Here is an 18,289-nt window from a genome sequence, read left to right as displayed (position 1 = left end):
AGTTCGCAAATCTGAGCATTACGGGGAATTAGAAAAGTTTTGAAATAGAATCATTGCGAATAGCAATATATATGATATGATAAAAATAACGGAGATAATGCTTAGAAAAGAAACGTTATTATTGTAATTTAGTTCACTTTAAAGTATTTATCCTTTAGGTAAACAAGAAGCTATTTTTTGAGCTGCAACCCTCCGTTAAACTGGCCTTGTTCCCTTGGTCATCTGTGTGAAGAAACCACAAAATGTGTTTGTCATCATTAGAGAAATATTTAATTTCCTCTGCCCAAGACCAGATCTCCCTGGCAAAAGGACACGGCTGACGCAGGGCTTTAATTGCTGTGAATGCGAATACTTAAAAGTTGTTGCCTTTTATGCGGTTGCCGTCAAAGCGAAACTCAATTAAGCTGCAGTCACCACCCCATGTAACATCTACCCCCACTCCATCCAAAATCAACCCATGGTTTCCCCTGATTTAAAACTGCTGATACGGCAGTTGAGGACGTCGGGAGACAGGGGGACAAGGGGACAAGGACATCAATAGGACGCTTTGTCATGGTTGCCCTGCCAGCCAGCCACCGAATGCCTTTTCAAAGGCATTTTTAATTGAAATTATCCGATGCTACCTTTTCGGCTTCTCCCGCGAATTTCCATCTGAGTTTTGCGTTTTTCTGCTTTGTTACCTTGCAGTTGGGTTGATGGACATGTGAGTCGTCGTCCTGCTCCTTGGAAACTTTTCCTCGGTCCCAGCTTGTTTACATCTTAGAGCGCTAATAGCGGCCTTAAGTCTGCGAGCGATACGCCATAAATCCATGTTAATAACGCCATTGTCAGAGGGGATGCAATCCTGTCTCAATTCGCAGAGACATGGCTGCACTGAAAACAATTGCTGCACAAGTGAAGAGCTCAATTAATGCCGAACAGAGTTTCTTTCAGATAGTTACTTCCTGAAACCTTTGTAAATGATTCCAAAAACATTCACAGTTTATATTTTGTAGTTTTAAGTGTAAGATTCTGTAGTGGCCGAACGGGGGAGATTTCAAACTCAAAGACATTTAAGTAGATTAAGCGACTTTCATGTTGTGTCTTCAGTCTTTGGGACATCAAGCCAAATGAACGACGACAGTGAAACAATTCTCGAGGCACGCCCGGTGGCAAAGGACTTGAGCACGGCGAACGGCAGGATATAAAGCCCGGCAATATGCCTTGCCAGTTGCCACTCGAAATATATGCAAATAAAGTCCTTGAGCGTGGGCGTGGCGAAGGGGGCGTTGCAACGGCAGCAGCAAACAATGAAAGTAAATGCCAAAACATTTTATTGATTATCAGACGAAAGGGAAGCTTAGACAGTGGGCCGAGTTACTTGATGTTGAAATGAAAACTTTAAATGGTAAACTTACAAAACGTATTTAAATGTGTTTAAATGGCTTCAATTAGAGAGAAGCCCAAAAGTAATTCAAAGCTAATGCATTGTTGTAAGTTAATTCTTATTTGAAAGTAAGCTTCTTGGAAACATTTAATACATTTTCCATAGAATAGTTTAAGTTCCACTGTGCGTGGTCCTTCAACTGCCATTAGACGGCGCCGGCGAGTGTGCTACACTTTTTTGCAGTTGTCTGACGACAATGCGAACTGGAGTCGGCGGAGTCCTGATGTCCTGGCTGAAAACCGGAGTGTGGACCAGGACTTAGGTATGGGTAAGAGCATTGAGCATTTTAATAACCGCAGTGGAGAAGCGGGTAACTCGAATCGGAGTACGGGAAACGATGGGCGGCAATAAATTATGCCACCCACCGACTGCAAAAAGGCGAAAACATTGACAGTCGTCCTTCGTGGGCCGCCCGTTGAGCGATTTGTAGTACATCGCCCTGCCATCCTTTCCCTCGACTGCGCTTTTTGGCGTGCTGAGGCCCAAAGGACCTCCCCTGGCTTTTCGATGCGTTGGCAATTTTAAACTCTATCGTTAGAGATAGCAATGAGAACGAGGCTGTAAAGTGGTCAGTGCGGCGTCATAATGCAATTGTATAATTTTCTTAAAAGCTCACTGTCGTCGACGATGAGTGTAACAATAATACGCAACTGGAGTGCACTTAGTAGCGAACCATTTAGAGATCACAAAGGGCATTACACAAATTAAAAATGTCCCCAAATGGGCAATGAACCCCCAAAACAAAAAAAACACATCTACCCACACATTTGGTCAAGGAAAACAATCAGGCAAATGGTGTGAAACAGGGCATTTAGCTAATTGAAATGAGCGTGCAAATAAAATGCTTGCCAAAAAATAAATACAAGTAAAAGTGCAAATCCTTGGCTGCCGCGTGGAGTCACGTTTCAGTTTGGGGCTTAGCCGACAGCTCCTGGCTCCTTCCTTCCTTCCTTTGGCAGGACCACCTGTGGCTTCCGCCCGCCAGGATCACGTCCCAGGTGCGAAATGAAGATTTATAAAATGGCAAATTGATTTAGCGCGCCAAGTGTTTCTTAATACCGCCTGGCTTTATGAAAGTTTAATTTTCTCCCCCCGGGAAGCGCAAAGGTTTCACCGCTCATGTGATTCAATTTCACCCCCGAGACTTTGGTAATTGAGGGTTAAACTAGCAAGTTGTGGCTCATCAACAGGTAATTTCAGTGCGGGATTTTTATGACTACTTGCCGCTTGTTAGTTCGGCTATAAATAATGCATGAGGGAACTTTAATGTAACAGGCTCAGTTCAATTTCGCCCTCCAGTTTTTTCCCACAAAATCCAACAAAATCGTAATTTGAATACTTGGCCGCATCACGTTTTCCGACTTTTCTTTTATGAAAAGAATTATTGGCAATCGCGATACGCATTTTTATTATTTTTTCTTTTCCCTCTCGATTGGTAATACAATACGTTCAATTGTGTTTTTGGCTTTCCTTGAGCAAACACAGCGCGGAAAAAATTCAATTAAATGTAATCGCATCTATTTCTTCTGCGCCCGTGACTGATTGTTCTAAGGGAGAAAGGCGCGGAAAGAATTGAAATTAAAATTGAATAAATAGCCAAGTAAACACGCTCTTTGAAAATAAATGCTAATTCCGCGCTTTTCCTCAAGTTTCCACTTTCGTTTTTTATTATTTTTCATCACTCATCTCGAGTGTGCAAAGGCACGTGCCAAGCCAAATCCTTTTAATGTGTCTCCAAAGTTGGGAAACTCGATGTGGGAACTCGTCAAGTAGTAAAATAATGTACCATAGGAAAATCATATAATTTAGTGTTAGCATGAGCAACTAAATAAAATCTAGAAATAAGTGAAGCTTGAATTTTACGTAAACGAAACAGCACTAAAGCATTGGCTGCTGTGCAGATCAAATTAGGCAGGCTGAAAACTTTTCAATTACCATCGGATTCAATTAATAATACTGCTATGCAGGTACCACACACATTTCAGATAACCAGCTAACCAGATTAAATGGGGAAAAAACGTTTTCCATTTAGCAAGGACGCAATGAAATTCAATTAACCTCAAGTGGATGCCACAACAGCAGGATTCGCCATGATGAAGGCATAAAACAAAGGCAGATCCTGCGGTGGCATTCACACCTCATCATCGTCAACAGAAGGATATCTCTGGGATGGGATGGCCTGGGATGGAGTAGTAAGGATACGCCAGAACATCCCCCAACTTTGGCAGCGTTTAGCTTCTGATATTGCCACCCGGGGTTATCGATGGCATATTAAACTTTCGCTGCCGCTGGCTTTTCTGAATGAGGAGTACTACTCAGAATCCGGTACGATTAAGAGCTGAGCAAACAAATCACGAACCAGCCGGATTGTTTGCTTAGCCAGTGTCTAAACATCGCTCTCGACTGTTTTTTAAACTGTTTGCCAAGCGGTTCCGAATCGTGAAACAACCCCAGTGTAATTAACATTTCAATTTTGCTCATCGAGCAAATGTATCTCTTGTGCTTCACTGCCTGCCATCCAACGGCAAATAAATTGTGTTCCAGGGCAATTGGTGCTGCTCTTTCGTGTTGACATATGCAAATTCTTAGCACCGCCCACCACAATTCACAAAACTTTTCTGATTACTTTTGGGCATCCTGGAATCCTGGAGGGGTCGGAATAGACCTGTTTATTTGCCAACTTGATGGTCGCCTTTGTGGGTGGTTCAATCGCATCGATTGTTTGCACTTTGCTGCTTTTATTACTCTAGAGTTTGAATAACCGAATAGGAGATTCCAAATTTATATTTAAAATCTAGAGTTTGAATAACCGAATAGGAGATTCCACATTTATATTTAAAATCTACGATTGAAGGTATTCGTTGAAATTTTAAATAATTACTTAGTTGCTTACCAAGCTTTTAGGCTCAACAAAATCTTTAATCTTAAATCTTTAGTATTTAAGTTTTAGACAAACACCAAATATATAAATCTAACAATAAATTAATAACACATCTGCCATAAATATTATCCTCTGAAATCTATTAACAAGAAGTTCCTATATAGAAAATAATACCAATTTCATTTTTTGATTACAAGTAACTCATTTTATTTACATAAAATCACATTTGTTTTCCAATACAATTACAAAACAATACCGCAATAAAGCAATTAACTAATCATAGGTCTAGATCGATATGGATTGATATGATGTTGCTATGATATTCTTTAGGTTCATTGAGAGATATACTAGCAGGGCTCAGCGATAAGAACTAAGCCCGAATTATGGGATCCTTTGATATCGACTCCAAGCAACTGAGAGCTGGCTTCTTGGGCTCCCACTTCCACTTCCATATCCAAACGTCCGCCAGTTCCGTCGGCAGTGCAGCCAGAGGAGTCGAGGTCCTTGCCAAGGCATGTCCTCTATGTGTCGAGGGGGATTTCCCTTGTATTTTTTATTTTCCTTCTGCTTTCCTGTTTTTCCGGGACCTGCTCCCTTCTCACGTCCGATTCCTGGGCGTCGTTTGTGGTTTGTGTGTGGCGCCAGTCACTGGGCCGGGGTTTTTATAGCTGCCGCCGCAAAGGCGAAGCTTTCAGGACTCCCCGCCCGGAAAATGGAAAACTTTCGTGTTGAGTTTCGGTCGAGGGGAGTGTTGAGTTTCCCCACGCAAGTGGCAACAATTGTTGCCGCCTAATTGGGCGTATATATGTATCTACATGCTCCTGTAGCGTTTAGGTAAATAACCATACTTGTATCCACGTACATACTCGTACAACGTGTGTATGTGCGTGTGTTTGACCTTATGCACACAAGGACACGGGAGCAAAAGGAGGAGCCAGGACCTTCCATCGCAATGGCCGCCATTTGAAAATTTCGCCGAGTCCGCATAAAATTAAATGTTATTTAAATTATGCCCGCTCCTTCGCTCTAATCCTTTCATTCCTGCGAGTAAGTGATTAAAGCCATTAACGAAATTATCGAGGATTATAAAGATTTGTACGGGACTTCGCAGCGGGTGTTCCTTCGGAAGACAATGCCATTTCCCGTAATCCTGGGGCTTCAATTAATGGAGTGTCGCCGTCGCCCACTCGCAAAAAAGGGTTGCTGCCCCGCCCACCGCTGAAAAGGTGCTTCCCGCCATTGGAAAGGGTGGTTTTCAGATTTGTTATTGCTCGGCATGGCCATATCTTTTTTTGAACATTGCGCTTCGGCGGAGACTCTCGCCTGATGACGTCAATGGACCACAGCTTTCATAGTTTTCACTCTTATTGCAGTTTTATGAGCTTTTATGCTCTCCTATTTTATCTTCCTATTACTATTTTATTGGTTGTGGAAAAGAAAAACAATATGTGTCAAAAGATATTGACCATTTAAGATCAAAGTAAAACTGGAAAAAATTACTACTGATAATTAAGAAAAAATGTGTGGATCTAATAATCAAAATTAAAGAAAAATGTGGGAAATAGGAACATTTCTACTCGAGTAATAGGCTTTGCTCCAAGGGAAAATCGGAAAAAATTTACTTGTAAACATTTTCAAAAATGTAGTCAAGAGATAATGGAGGAGGTTTCCAATACCGATGTTGAGAAGGTGGAAACAAGTACGCCAGTAACAAGAACCAGAAAAAAGGTAGAGTCCCCTACAGAATCTGGAGAAGGTCCTGTGACCCTCAGTTCTCAAGAAGTGTTACTCAGCACACACACGTATACTTCACCAGATGATGTGCATTCCATCGGCACTAATGAAGATGTAATACCAGACACTGTTTCCGAATCACGTTCATTACTTGTATACGATAAATGCAAACCTGAAGATGCTAAAATAGATGATAAACATGGTGGAGTAAACCTAGATAGCTCCGGAATCTCTGGAGATATATCTCGTGGGAACCGAATGAGTGCAGATTCAATGGAATCGGAACTCAATTCTGATTTTAGTGGGGAGTTTTCAGATAATTGTGTAAGGAACTCGACGAAGAAAAAAAGAGAGTTAACTGAAACAGACGATAGAGAAGACCCCGAAGAAGAGTTTAGGAAACATTTTCTGAAAACGTTTCAGGACTTGCCTAGAATATCACAAATCTCGCTAGACGAAAACCACATAAAACCGCCAACAGAAAGAAACCAGAAAGCCGAAATAGATACAGAAATGCAAAATACTTCCAATGAAGATATGGTAACGATACCCACAAATATATCAAAAAGTGATGCAGCCAAAAATGAGGAGCCGGAAAAAAATATAGCAGAAAACATCGAAACAAACTTCCTTCAAAATAGTGATATACAAGAAAAAGAGAATGCCGATGAAATGCCTTCCTCCTCAAATAAAAACATGTAAAAGCAAAAAGAATATAATATAATAATTTAAGATTTAGCCAATTTGTCCGTATTTATATCTTTGGCATAACAATTTCAGTAATCTGGCCATAAAAACGTAAAAAATGATTCAAATTGTAAATGCCATACCTCGTTGAGTTCGTAATTTTATGCATAATCGATTAGAGTTCAAATCTGGAACTTTAATTTTTTGAAAATTTTTTCAAAATTTTATGATGTAACCCCTTATAAAAAATGCGAAAAATGGTTAAAAATAAATTGTTTCCAAATCATTCCAGAAGTGATGCGGATAGTTAGCATTGGTTGTCGGCAACACAAAACAGTCGAGTTTTCGGCTCTACGACTTTTTCAGACCGTTTTCTGAAATATTGCTCTTCTTTCTGCTCTAACCACTTCAAAGTGTATTCATCTCCTGAGCAACGGACTCCCAAACAAAATTCATACAACTTCATGACGCTAAATTAACTAGCAGACATTTCTATTAGCTCTTCGGAATGAATGCCAAGCCAATTTACGCTTAATATATGCATGATGCTGTCCGCCCGATAACACTCGAAGAATGCCATGGGTTTTTGGGGGGTGGAAGGTCCAAGGTTAAGGATGGGTGGTGTCCTTCCCTGCCAGGTTGTTGGGACAACGCGAGCGCCCTTGTTGCCATCTATATCTTTATCTTTATCTATGTGCGGCACGTGGAAAAGTTTCGTTCGTTTAACTCTGGCATTCTTAATGAAATTAATGACTTGGAAGTGGCCACCTACCGATTTTGAATTTTAATTTCGCAGGCTGTCTTATGAACCAGTTCTATCGATAGAAATTTCAAAAATTTCTGCCACACGGAACCCTTTATTGCAATTCAGAAAATTGCTTTTCCAAATCAAAGGTACAAATGAAATCAAAATGTGATCTGGGATATCAGCTTAATCGGCTAAAATCAATCGATTCCCTTGGGTGGGTAATTTGTATACTGGTACACCCATACCTAAATATAGTAGTATCTGAAGGGTGTTCCTATCTCCCAGATATCCCTTCCCTTCGGCAAGTGCAACAGCCTGAAGCCGGAGATCCTGGGGAAAACGATTGCCGTCTGAGGGAACTCCCAAAGTACCTTTTCACACATGAGCGCGCCAGGCGCAGGACGAAAAAAAAAACTGAGGCCAGGATGGCAGACGTTGACGAGGGGTTGGGACATACAATCCTCGATTTCTGTTGTTGTAAATCACAAAGTGAAACCGAAACCGTTAACGTGTTGCGGTTACGCTGCTGACTTTGCTGTGCGGCAAAATACAAAAAAATGAGGCAACATTGAAGGGAAAACCTAGGCAAGTCATTCCATTTGTGAGGCTTTATTAAATGCGCACTGAGCTGAGGGGCAATGTCCTGTCTCGGCTTTTTATTGCGATTTTTTCGCAATGTTTTCGGTCTTTGTGTGAGTTTATCAAGCTTCTTACATTTGTTTTCCTGTAAAACGGGGGCAACTTCCCTAAGCAAACTTTTCTTATATAATGATTCCTTTTAGGCAAGCTCAAATCGATGGGGGAAACCGAAAAGCGACGGCTGGTTTCGCATTTCAACTTGAGAAATGTGAAATTGTTCCAGTTCTTTATTTTTTTTGTTGGCCTCGCAAAGATTTGTCAAATCTTTGACACAATGATGCATGGCGTTATCTGAGATTTGCCAAGTGAAAAAAATACAACAATCGACTTTGCGAATTAATCTTCTTAATGCCTGGGCCCCATAACCATGGGCACTAAGTAGAGTGCTTAGGACACGGAATCACTTAATGCGATTGCCCAAAAAAGGAGTTCTCGTTTGGGGCACTTTCAAAAATATTTGCTAATTGCTGCAATTGTTGAGAATGCAACTAGGCAATGGGTTTCCACTGACAACCATGGCAGTGCACTTCGGAAGGCCATAATCATATCAGCTTCCGCACGATTTAACAGCAACGCAATTTTGATGGCTCCCAGACCAGACCGAGTGCGTCAGCATGGCAACCGATTGTCTGTCCATCCATCGCTGGATTTTCACACTGGAAAAACACCAAAAATCGTAGCGAGCTAAATAAATTAAAAGGAAATTTACTGAAAATTAAATAGCTCGTAATTTGCCTTAGCTACAGAGGATGTCAAAGAGCATGCTAGGAAAAATCGTGGAAAAGTGGACTATTGCTTTCCTTTCAGCTGTTGTTTAAGTATTTAAAAAAAATATTAGCTTTCATTCTGTATAATAATTGTTATAAGCCAAGCAATAAACCATATTTCGTTCTGTGTGCTGGATTCCCATTCGATTTGCTCAACACTTTTTTTGGCTTCGCATTGATTGCTCCACAATTGCACAATTTCGCTCACTAAAAGCATTTCAAAGGTCCTGAGGAGTGGGGAGTGGGGCTTCTTCTGCCCGCTGCCATGACGCATAAGCTTCGATAAAAACTGTTGTTCGATAAGCATTTTGTTTGCCATGTGCCTGGAGTTGTTAGGGCGTCTGTGCCCCAGCCCAAGTCACGAACTCCTGTGGTAGCTCAGTGGGCTGCTATGCAGGATTCGAGGCGGAGAAACGCTTGAGGAAGCCATAACGAATCAGTTTTTGATGTGGAACTTTGCAAAGTTCTATGGAAATTGTTAGGAAATTCTGAATGCATAGGAGGGGGCGATTCCATCGTGTACAACTATATATTGCTTAATGCTAAGGAAACTGAATTAAAATATAATATTCATTTAAGTCTTCCACTTTAAACAGGACCATGTAGGTGTCCTGCAAGCGAGGGGCCTTCATGCTATAGTTCAGACATAGATTGCACATTCTCTGCTGCTGTTTGCCCAAATGGTCCTGCGGCTTAGTCACCACACTCCCATGTGTGTGGCACATACACATGCACACATGATATTCATTATGAACGGCTTAAGCGATTTCCCCAGGGCCCAGGAGCTTAGTCCTTCACGCAGACACACTCATGCATATGCACAGATATATTTGGGTTTTTATTTACGAGTATTTCTTTTTATGAAAGCCCTGCTGAATGGAATCCCATTTGACGAGCAGTCGAAAAAAGGAACTCGTCAGCAAATTGGCAGCTCAAAAAAGATGCGGTAAGCGGGAAAACCAATTCTCAACCTGATTGTTGGCCACATCAATCAGGATGTCATGTTCTACAGGCAGGGGAAAAACATGAACATGAACATAATAATTAACGCTCATAATTTGACTCTTCCCTGAAATGGACAACAATTCGCCGCTTTTGCTAATGAAAATAATCTGTCATCAAAGCCAAAAAGCCACCCTCTATGGGAACAGGTGCTCGTGTTTCCCCTCCTGTTTTCCCTTATCCTGTTGCTTTTTTCTGGACACGCCTCCTGGTACACTATATGATTACATTTGGTTCCCAGCTATTAACTCTACATAGCTGGTGGAGGGGAAGGGTTGAAAGGTTGGCGGACGGAAATTGCATTTGTGCTGGCCCAAATCAGATAAGATTCACCGACGACGCCCTCGTCCTTGGCCAGGATATGACATTAAAAGCGCATCAAAGTCGAATGGCGAATGGCGAACAGAGGCTACGCATCAGCAGCGGAAACTGTTGCCGTAATTACATTGGAGTTGGATAGAAAAAATTCTAAAGAACATATAATCGGCTATGCGAAAGCCCGATACCCTCTTTTTAGCTATTATTTTATATGATAAATATTACAAATGCTTATATACATATTTCATAAAATTTACTAAAAGTCCGATACTAAAGTCTGCATACTACTAAATGTGATTTTAAAACTCTAATCTTTATGTACAGTACAAACATTTTTATATAGCTGAAGCTCCTTTTGATGTGCTTTCCTTCAGCAATAAGGAGCACATTGCTGGTCATTTGCGCGGTCCTTAAACCCTGGTCGCTTGTGAGCTTAGCTGGCCCGGGAGGCTGAACTTTGATTTGGTCTTTGTTTGCGCCGTTAAATTAAATATCCTTGCCCAGTTGCTCGGCCTCAGTGCTCATCCTGGCTGCCCAGGGACAATGGCGGCAATTCCAGTCATTTCCTTAATAGAAATCTTATCTTTTGTGACGCCTTCGCCGTGTGCCTAAGCCGGATATCGCACCTTTGACATCTGCCTTTGGCTGGTGACAAAGCAGCTCCATGCTAAGCACTCAGAGAACTCTTACTTCCGGTCCGGCTTTTTGGGAGAAAATCATTTGGAAAAATTGGGTGTTTATTTATACCAACACTAGCAGACGAAACCATGAGCTCTTGCTCTGGAACTCAGACGACGCGTTGTGAGTGTCCGCCAGGTCTAAGATTGGAGAAGACGCCGCAGGCTCCACTCTTCGACATGCTGGGTCCGCATCCGGATGAGGTCATCATGACGATCCTGGACCGCATCCTCTATCTATCGGGCGCCACAAAAATAATTCCAATGCTGGAGTTGGCGAAACAAGGTCAGTAATCGATGGCTATAAAGGAAAAAGGTGTCTTAAGCAAGCATATACCCAGTAGGATCCGCTCTTAAGAACGAATCTGGTCCTCCACCAGCACCCAGTGCACCAAGCCATTGCAGTTCCGCCAGCAGCTCGGTTCAACCCTGTTCATCGGCCTGGAACTCCTGCTACTCCAAGCCGTCGACTATCTGTTGTCCCAAGACACCGAGATGCTGCTCCTCTCCAAAAGTTCCCCATATTCCCTGCTGTCCTGTGGATACTCCAAAATCTTCGTGCATGAAGAGTCCGAGTCGGCTAAGTGCCGCTTCCTGTTGTCCTCGGCAGCGTACTCCCAGGGTGGATTTCGATCACCCGGCGGAGGATATTCCGTTAAGAAAAAACGCCGGCAGTGCCACAATTAAGGAACGAATGATTCGATCCATTTCCACCTGTTCGCTTGCCTGCCAGCAGCTGAAGGACAAGCTCAAATCCCAGGAATCCCAAGGACGCAAGGATCAAAAGTGGTTGTGGACCCGCTTGGTTCGTGGCAACGATGGCTGCATGGTGTACGAGGTTTACAAGGACTCCGATGCAGACAGATCTCCCTCCAAGATCGAATCGGAGGCACCCATTATCCTTTTCCTAGTTATGCCGAATGGTTGCATCATGCCCTTTGAGTCCATTTGTGGTCCTTAGGCAGAAAGGATTTACACAAATTATATGAGTTTTGTGTACTTTTTAGCTTGTGGTCAATTAATAATACACCTTCACCTGTACTTTTTATTTAAAAAATGTATTTTATACAACAATTACTAATTACTAAGCCACACGTATGCCCTTTCTCAGCATAAGGAAGACCACTCCAGCACAAACAAACATATATATGGACAGTATAACAACGGACTCAAGATCATTTCGATGACCAGGGTCGAGGGACATGTTGACCATTCCCGTAAGGAAGTTGGAGATCATAAAGTGAGTCAGACCATTCATGTTCAGGCTTTCAACAAAGGTGGGCAGGGATATGCTCTTTTCCACAACATCTCCACTTGACTTCTTAGAATAAATGTCAGGTCGTACAAGTTTTAGCTCAAAGAAGAACGCGTAGATCACAATAAGGCTTATGGAGACAGCGAATATCCAGGTCACATAGCCAAAACTAAACGTTACACGTGCAACGCCCGTTAGGAAAGAACTTATAAATACTAAATTCCAGCAGAGAATGGCTACGAAAATCATTCTCTTTAACTTGCTTATCAGTCCTTGATAACTGAGGCTATCGTGGGATGTATACCACTTGGCAAAGTAAATGCTGAGCAAGTAGAGAGCTACACATCCGTGCAGGGAACTTAAGCCTTCCCGATTGGCACTGAAAAATCCTTCATGGGGTGCTGAAGACATGACAAAGTTGGAGAGTCCCAGTTGGAGCACCAGTTCGTGAAGGAAAAGCAAACCTGAAGTCGAGGAAATTAAAATTGAATGCATCATTATTTTTCCTGGACTTACCTATTGAAAGTCCCAGCAGCTGTTCATCAGAGTTCACCAATAGACTATAGCAACTGCCCAGCAATTTCGTAAATCCCAGTATGAAGAAGGCGTTCAAGTGCCTGCCGTATTCCGTCTCATCCTGGTGATAGTCGATCGCCGTGATGACAATGGTACGAGCAAGTCCTAAGACCAGCAATGGAATAACAGATCTCCTTAGTTTTCCAAGATCAGTGATGCTCCTTGCTCGTTGCGAAACCAATCCCATGGTCACCACAAACAGGCCAATCCCCATATCCATCACAGCTGCTCCGAAAGTCCGACTTTTCCGGTAATCCGTGGGATACGAAGGGAAGTCAACGGCCAGAATGGCGGCGCAGGTGCCACTGTAGGCAGTTGCTCTCAGCAGAGTGAAGACTATGGGTCTCTTACCAACCTTATAAACGTAATTTGCAGGATTGGGAGCGACATTTCCGTAAATATAGACCACAACACCTAAGAAAACGACTAGGGAGTAAATGTAGCTATGGGCACTCCCCACGGTGATCAAAATCACGGTGGGTAATCCAATCAGAAGCAGCTCCAGGAGAAATCTCCTCGTGGATTGCAGCGGCAGGTGTCCGCAAAGCAGGCGGGAAAGGATAAATCCCAATACCGTGGGCAGTATGGTTAAGAAACTATCCAAACTTTCCTTGATAGATCTCCAGGATTTCAAATCCAATTCATTCAGTTCGTGCTCCACGAAGTTGGCCACCTCGGCCTCCATTTTTATTGGTTTTTATAATTCCTAGAGCTTAAGCCACCATATAAAACAATAAATTATGACGAACGTTTAAAGCCGGTTGGAAAATGTAAACAAAAACAAATAGTAATGTAAGTTAGCCGATAACATAGCCGATTTTGCAGCAGTCAGCTCTCATCTATTAACAGAACAGAAGCGCAGGGCTTTGGTCACACTTTAATAAATTCAAATCGAAAAAAACAAATCATTTGTATAATACCGATTTATTTTGGGTCTGGCATAAAGCAAAATAAATGCATTTAATCACAATTGAGGCAATCTACAGCTCGTTGTGCTGCGTTGTGGAGGGATTTTCTGATGTCTCGCGAGGGAACTCCTTGTGGGAAAGAATTTCCTTGGCGGCTTTGTCGACGAGATGCACAAATTCCTTTACATCAAAGCTATAGTTGGTGAACTTGGCGTGTGCACCGCCCTCGGGATGATGACCCTCGTCCTGCGGATACACCAACTCCCGCTGCTCCCAAGTCCGGTAGCGAACGCCCCGAAGGCGAGCCAAGTCCTTGTAGCAATTTGGATCCTCGCAATTGTACAGCTCGAAAATGCAGGCCCAGTTGGGCAGGAAGAGCAAGTGCGTCAAGCCAGCGCCGTGCATCCCGATGAGTATGTCCGTGTTCCGTGTGATAGCCAACTGGTTGGTGAAGGATAGCCTGCCGGGGAAACTCATCAAACTGAAGACTAAGTAGCGGCTTTTATCATTCCTTACCTCTCATAGGACACACGCTGCACGGCGTACTTATCGTTGGCCTCCAGGGGGGCCAGCAGCTCGTCTTCATTCAGCACTTGCCGGTACTTTGTGCGACGCGATAGATATGTTATTCTGATCCTTTGCTGAGGCGGCTTGTAGGGAATCTGCAGGCGGTGCAAGATGAACTCGGAGAAGGCGCGGAACAGACCACTATTCGAGCAGCCCTGGATCTTAAAGAAGAAGGTCACTATGGAAATACAAAGTCACACGTTTGCCTTCACTTACTATGGGTGTATTGTAGAACAAGCCAAAGATCATCCTGGGAAGGAGCGGCAGCACAACGTTCTTAAAGCATACCCGCTTGCCCTCCACATCGCTGAGTGTCCACACTGGTCTTTGCGAGAACGCCTTGAATGTGTCCCTGAAGGGCGAATCGTACGGGTAGGTCTCCCAAATTAGAATCTGCACATCCGTGTTAAAGGCCGCCGGATGCGACTGGTTGACAAAGAGCGAGGCATACAGGTTGAAGAAGTCGCAGAAATGATGATACATGTTGTACGTGGCATCGATTTTCATGATGAAAGTGGGCGTATTCACCACCACATCGCAGAGTCCGCTCTCCAGTACGGGATGTGGTAAGACATCAAAATTGCGCAGCTCCGGGCCCCAAGACTGCAGAGCCGATCCAATGTGCTCCATCTCGCCCGCGAGTCGAGTTCGATTCAAATTGCAGTGCCCCAGGAGCTGTCCTGGTCCCAGCACATCCATATGGTATCGAATGCGCTCTTCCCGCTGCACCAAGTCCCGGAAGTCGAAGAGGAGATTCCGCCCCCGACAAAAGCGCAGATAGTGCGTGCACTCAAGCGAGGAATCGCCCAAATAAGTTGGCACGCATTGCGGCGTCAGCTGGGAGAGCTGCTCCTGGATGTAGCCGAAGTCGGCCTGGTTGTAGAAGGTCCTCACCTGTGCCTCCTTGCTCCTGGCCCAGCCGGTGTGCTCCCCAGGGCACTGGGGCGTTTGAAAGCGGCCAGCTGGCGTGCAGTCCCGCTCGTGGCCCCAGCAGGCGGATGAAATGGTGCCCTTCGCAGTGAGATTCGTCGGCAGCTGTTGTTTTAGCTTGGGAAAGGTGTTCAGGTACCGGATAAGGTGTTCCGAGGGCAGGCTGGGCAGGGTGAACCCATCGAGGTGCTTGGCGTCCTCCACCTGATGGGCCTGCACCAGGGACAAGCGTAGTACCACAATGAGTATTGGCAGGATTGGCATCTTCAGTTCAGTTTCATCTACTTAAGTACTTCGTTGCAAATGACTTTCCAGCGATTTCCCTGCTACTTCTCACGCTTTCCACGGCAGCATCTTCAGGTGCATTTCACGGCCAGCGATGATGATGATCTCACCTGGCCTTAAGCGGCTAGAAGACGATTATGAGCGGGATAATGTTATTGTCCATGTTAATTGTTCGCGAAAGAAAAACCTGTCCGCCAGTGTGACCGTTTGCCAGCTTAGAAAACCAGCAATAGCATACACTCTGCGACATCTAAATAGGTTTTATACTGTTATTTTTGAAGTAATGCTAACATAACTAATTATTGCTTTAAATGTTTATTTATATAACAGCCACAGAAAAATTTTTTTTTTGAGTTTTCAAAGACTATTTGTTTTTAGGACATCTATTATTGTGCCACATACTGTAGGGATTAGAAGGTTTTAAACTTCGACAGATATAGTTAGCATGTTCTCAAACCATTTTCGACCGTTATTTTAAAACGTATTTTTGAAAAGTTTTACGCTATTCTGGGCAATTTATGTTATTCCTGATGAGTTGCTGAATGTAATCCTGCAGGTGGGGCGATATTAAAGTGGCTGCAGTCACGTTATTGCTGCAAAAGGTACCGTGGTCACCGGAGCCCACATTTCGACTAACCACAGCCACCAGACACTTGTGGTTGTCCAAGCCGCAGGTGGTGATAACTCCACTGCCACTGTCACCTTTGCAAAGAGTGTAGCCGTCATGCAGGACGACTTTGAGGTCACCATTTTTGGGCTCACTTAATCGGCCATAGACCGTAGCCAGGTAGCCATCGGAGTTCCAGGAGCTCACCATCGCATCGCCCTTTAGATCCAAGTGGGAACCCACATTGTATGGCAAACAGACGATCCTTTGATCCTGCTTGAAATCCATCCGCTTTTCCAGGACAACGATCCCAACATCGTATATGTGGCTGACCTCGCTGTAGGCGCTGTGATTCAGAATCCTTAAGTGAATATTAAATGTCACCTCGAAATTTCTGGCTTACCTACCCGTACACCTCTATATTTCTGACCCTGTGTAGGTACTTCAGATCCACGGAGGAGGATCGGTTGCCCGAGGAGCCCACTAAGAAGTCCTCCGGCCTGGAATTCCTCCCATTCAGGCAGTGGGCTGCGGTTAGCACGATATCCAAGCGGATCAAGTTCCCGGTGCACACAAATTCGTGCTTGGTTGTGGTGCTGTTCAACTTGTAAATGGGAACTAACCAGGAGGCTTGTAGTGAATCCGTTGCATCGCCTCCTTTGCTCATGGTCACCTCCGAGTAGTTGAGCCGGTGGTTGCACTCGTAGTTGCAGTGCCTCTCCTGATTTTCGCACAGATCCCGGAGACCCTTCCACTCACCATCCTCTGTGCACTTCACGGACATCGTATCCGAGGTCTGGTGGATGAATCCACTAGCGCATTCGAATTTGACCTGGGTGTTCGGAACCAGGGAGTACTTGTCCTGGCAGTTGATTGGTGACCCATTGTCGCCATTATAACACCTCGGCGTCAGGCTATACATCTCGGATATCTGCTGTGGACTGCAAAGGTCTGGAATTTCCAATTAACCCATTAGCACTATGCGAAACTACAAAGTAACTGAAGGCTGGAGTATTGAAACACTTACTGGTACATCGGGGATGGAAGTCCAGTTCGATCCACGTTTTATTGGCCTGGCATGTGATAGGTTTGTCCTTAAACTCGTAGGGCAAGAAGGTCAGATCCTCGTTGCATCTAAAGGTCACTCTTGCATTTTGAATGGGCGGCAAGGCTATGGACTCACTATCGTCATCCCAATTGATTATTAACATTGTCTCGTTGTTGTACCAGTTAATCGGACAACCATTAGTGCCATTTGTGTCGGGGTTTCTGTTGACCACTTTCTCGATGCACGGCGGGAAGTCGTGGAGCCAGGAGCCATTGTTCATGCACACGTTCCAGGACTTCCGGTCGGAGTTCCAGCACTGAACTTCCGCCGCTTGATTGGCATAAACGAAGCGCAGTGAGTTGCCCTTTTGAAAGACTGTCCTATTGGTGAACCTGTGCTCCACCGTCTCGTGGCAAGCAGCCGGAGGAACCTCTTTCCAGTTGACGGCATTCCCACAAACATTGGACAACTCATCGGAGCCGTCCAGGCAGTCCATCTTGTTGTCACACAGGTCCTTACTGTCTAGCAAAACTCCGTTGGCGCACTGGAAACACTTGTCCGCCTCGCAGGTCTGCATACAGATCTCCAGGGATTCATCTCGTCCGTTGGAGCAGTCGATCACGTTGTTGCATTTCGCCGAATGGGACACACATTCCCCAGGAAGGCACTCCAAATCCGTATCCCTATCATAATAGAGAGGGGTGTGATGAGTAACACCCTTTACCATTTCCATTTTTCTTACCCAGTGCAGTTGCCTCGAAATTTCTCTTCCAGTTCGCCCGGATCTCTTTCACACACCTGTGGCAGCTCGTCGGATCCGTCGGAACAGTCGGCGATGTTGTTGCAGACCAATCTGGCCGGAATGGCTGCCCCCGTCGCACAGTGGTACTTATCCGCCATCATGTCGGAGAGATGGGCCTTGCAGACAGTGAAAGATTCATCGCTGGCATACAGACAATCCGGTTTGGCATCGCAAAACCGCTCGATGGGAATGCACCTGCCATCCTCTAGGCACTCGAACTCCTCATCCTCATCGCAGCCCTTCGAATGCCCACTAAACGATATGAATATAAGTGCCAGCACTACTCCCTTATAGCGAAGCAGAGGAGGCGACATTCTTGACCGGCTATCGCCAGCAAACTGAACTGCAGAAGATAACTCAAGCTGGTTTCCTTCGCTCGCCGGTTACTGCTCTCAAATCAACCTAATTGTGTTCATGCACATCAGTACAAGG

At 44.3% G+C, this 18,289-nt stretch overlaps 6 protein-coding genes across 6 annotated transcripts; 2 read left to right on the top strand and 4 right to left on the bottom strand.

Moving 5' to 3' along the window:
• Window positions 1–4,498: 4,498 nt before the first annotated feature.
• Window positions 4,499–4,949, bottom strand: LOC120320669. The gene has a single exon (XM_039370992.2). It carries the CDS (start codon window positions 4,821–4,823, stop codon window positions 4,689–4,691), a length of 135 nt encoding a protein of 44 aa, XP_039226926.1. The 5' UTR covers window positions 4,824–4,949; the 3' UTR covers window positions 4,499–4,688.
• A 913-nt stretch (window positions 4,950–5,862) lies between these two features.
• LOC26535148 lies at window positions 5,863–6,868 on the top strand. The gene has a single exon (XM_015199102.2). It carries the CDS (start codon window positions 5,964–5,966, stop codon window positions 6,741–6,743), a length of 780 nt encoding a protein of 259 aa, XP_015054588.1. The 5' UTR covers window positions 5,863–5,963; the 3' UTR covers window positions 6,744–6,868.
• Window positions 6,869–10,860: 3,992 nt separating this feature from the next.
• Window positions 10,861–11,967, top strand: LOC6526562. The gene is made up of 2 exons (XM_002087636.4): window positions 10,861–11,165; window positions 11,224–11,967. The coding sequence occupies exons 1-2, from the start codon at window positions 10,970–10,972 to the stop codon at window positions 11,838–11,840; spliced, it is 813 nt and encodes a 270-aa protein (XP_002087672.1). The 5' UTR covers window positions 10,861–10,969; the 3' UTR covers window positions 11,841–11,967.
• On the bottom strand, window positions 11,866–13,495 carry LOC6526561 (uncharacterized protein At4g17910). Its single transcript, XM_002087635.3, has 2 exons — window positions 12,651–13,495; window positions 11,866–12,598 (listed from the first exon to the last, which is right to left on the bottom strand). The coding sequence occupies exons 1-2, from the start codon at window positions 13,393–13,395 to the stop codon at window positions 11,964–11,966; spliced, it is 1,380 nt and encodes a 459-aa protein (XP_002087671.1). The 5' UTR covers window positions 13,396–13,495; the 3' UTR covers window positions 11,866–11,963.
• Window positions 13,496–13,618: 123 nt separating this feature from the next.
• Window positions 13,619–15,576, bottom strand: LOC6526560 (EGF domain-specific O-linked N-acetylglucosamine transferase). The gene is made up of 3 exons (XM_002087634.4): window positions 14,402–15,576; window positions 14,135–14,346; window positions 13,619–14,078 (listed from the first exon to the last, which is right to left on the bottom strand). The coding sequence occupies exons 1-3, from the start codon at window positions 15,377–15,379 to the stop codon at window positions 13,691–13,693; spliced, it is 1,578 nt and encodes a 525-aa protein (XP_002087670.1). The 5' UTR covers window positions 15,380–15,576; the 3' UTR covers window positions 13,619–13,690.
• On the bottom strand, window positions 15,389–18,202 carry LOC6526559 (modular serine protease). The gene is made up of 4 exons (XM_002087633.3): window positions 17,798–18,202; window positions 17,035–17,738; window positions 16,415–16,958; window positions 15,389–16,353 (listed from the first exon to the last, which is right to left on the bottom strand). The coding sequence occupies exons 1-4, from the start codon at window positions 18,169–18,171 to the stop codon at window positions 15,903–15,905; spliced, it is 2,073 nt and encodes a 690-aa protein (XP_002087669.1). The 5' UTR covers window positions 18,172–18,202; the 3' UTR covers window positions 15,389–15,902.
• Between the last annotated feature and the right edge of the window lie 87 nt (window positions 18,203–18,289).

This window comes from Drosophila yakuba, chromosome 2L (genome assembly GCF_016746365.2).
Source record: "Drosophila yakuba strain Tai18E2 chromosome 2L, Prin_Dyak_Tai18E2_2.1, whole genome shotgun sequence".
In the NCBI taxonomy this organism is placed as follows: Eukaryota; Metazoa; Arthropoda; class Insecta; order Diptera; family Drosophilidae; genus Drosophila; species Drosophila yakuba.
The sequence above is the reverse complement of the archived record's forward strand: the minus strand, read 5'-3'. Positions and strand labels throughout refer to the sequence as shown.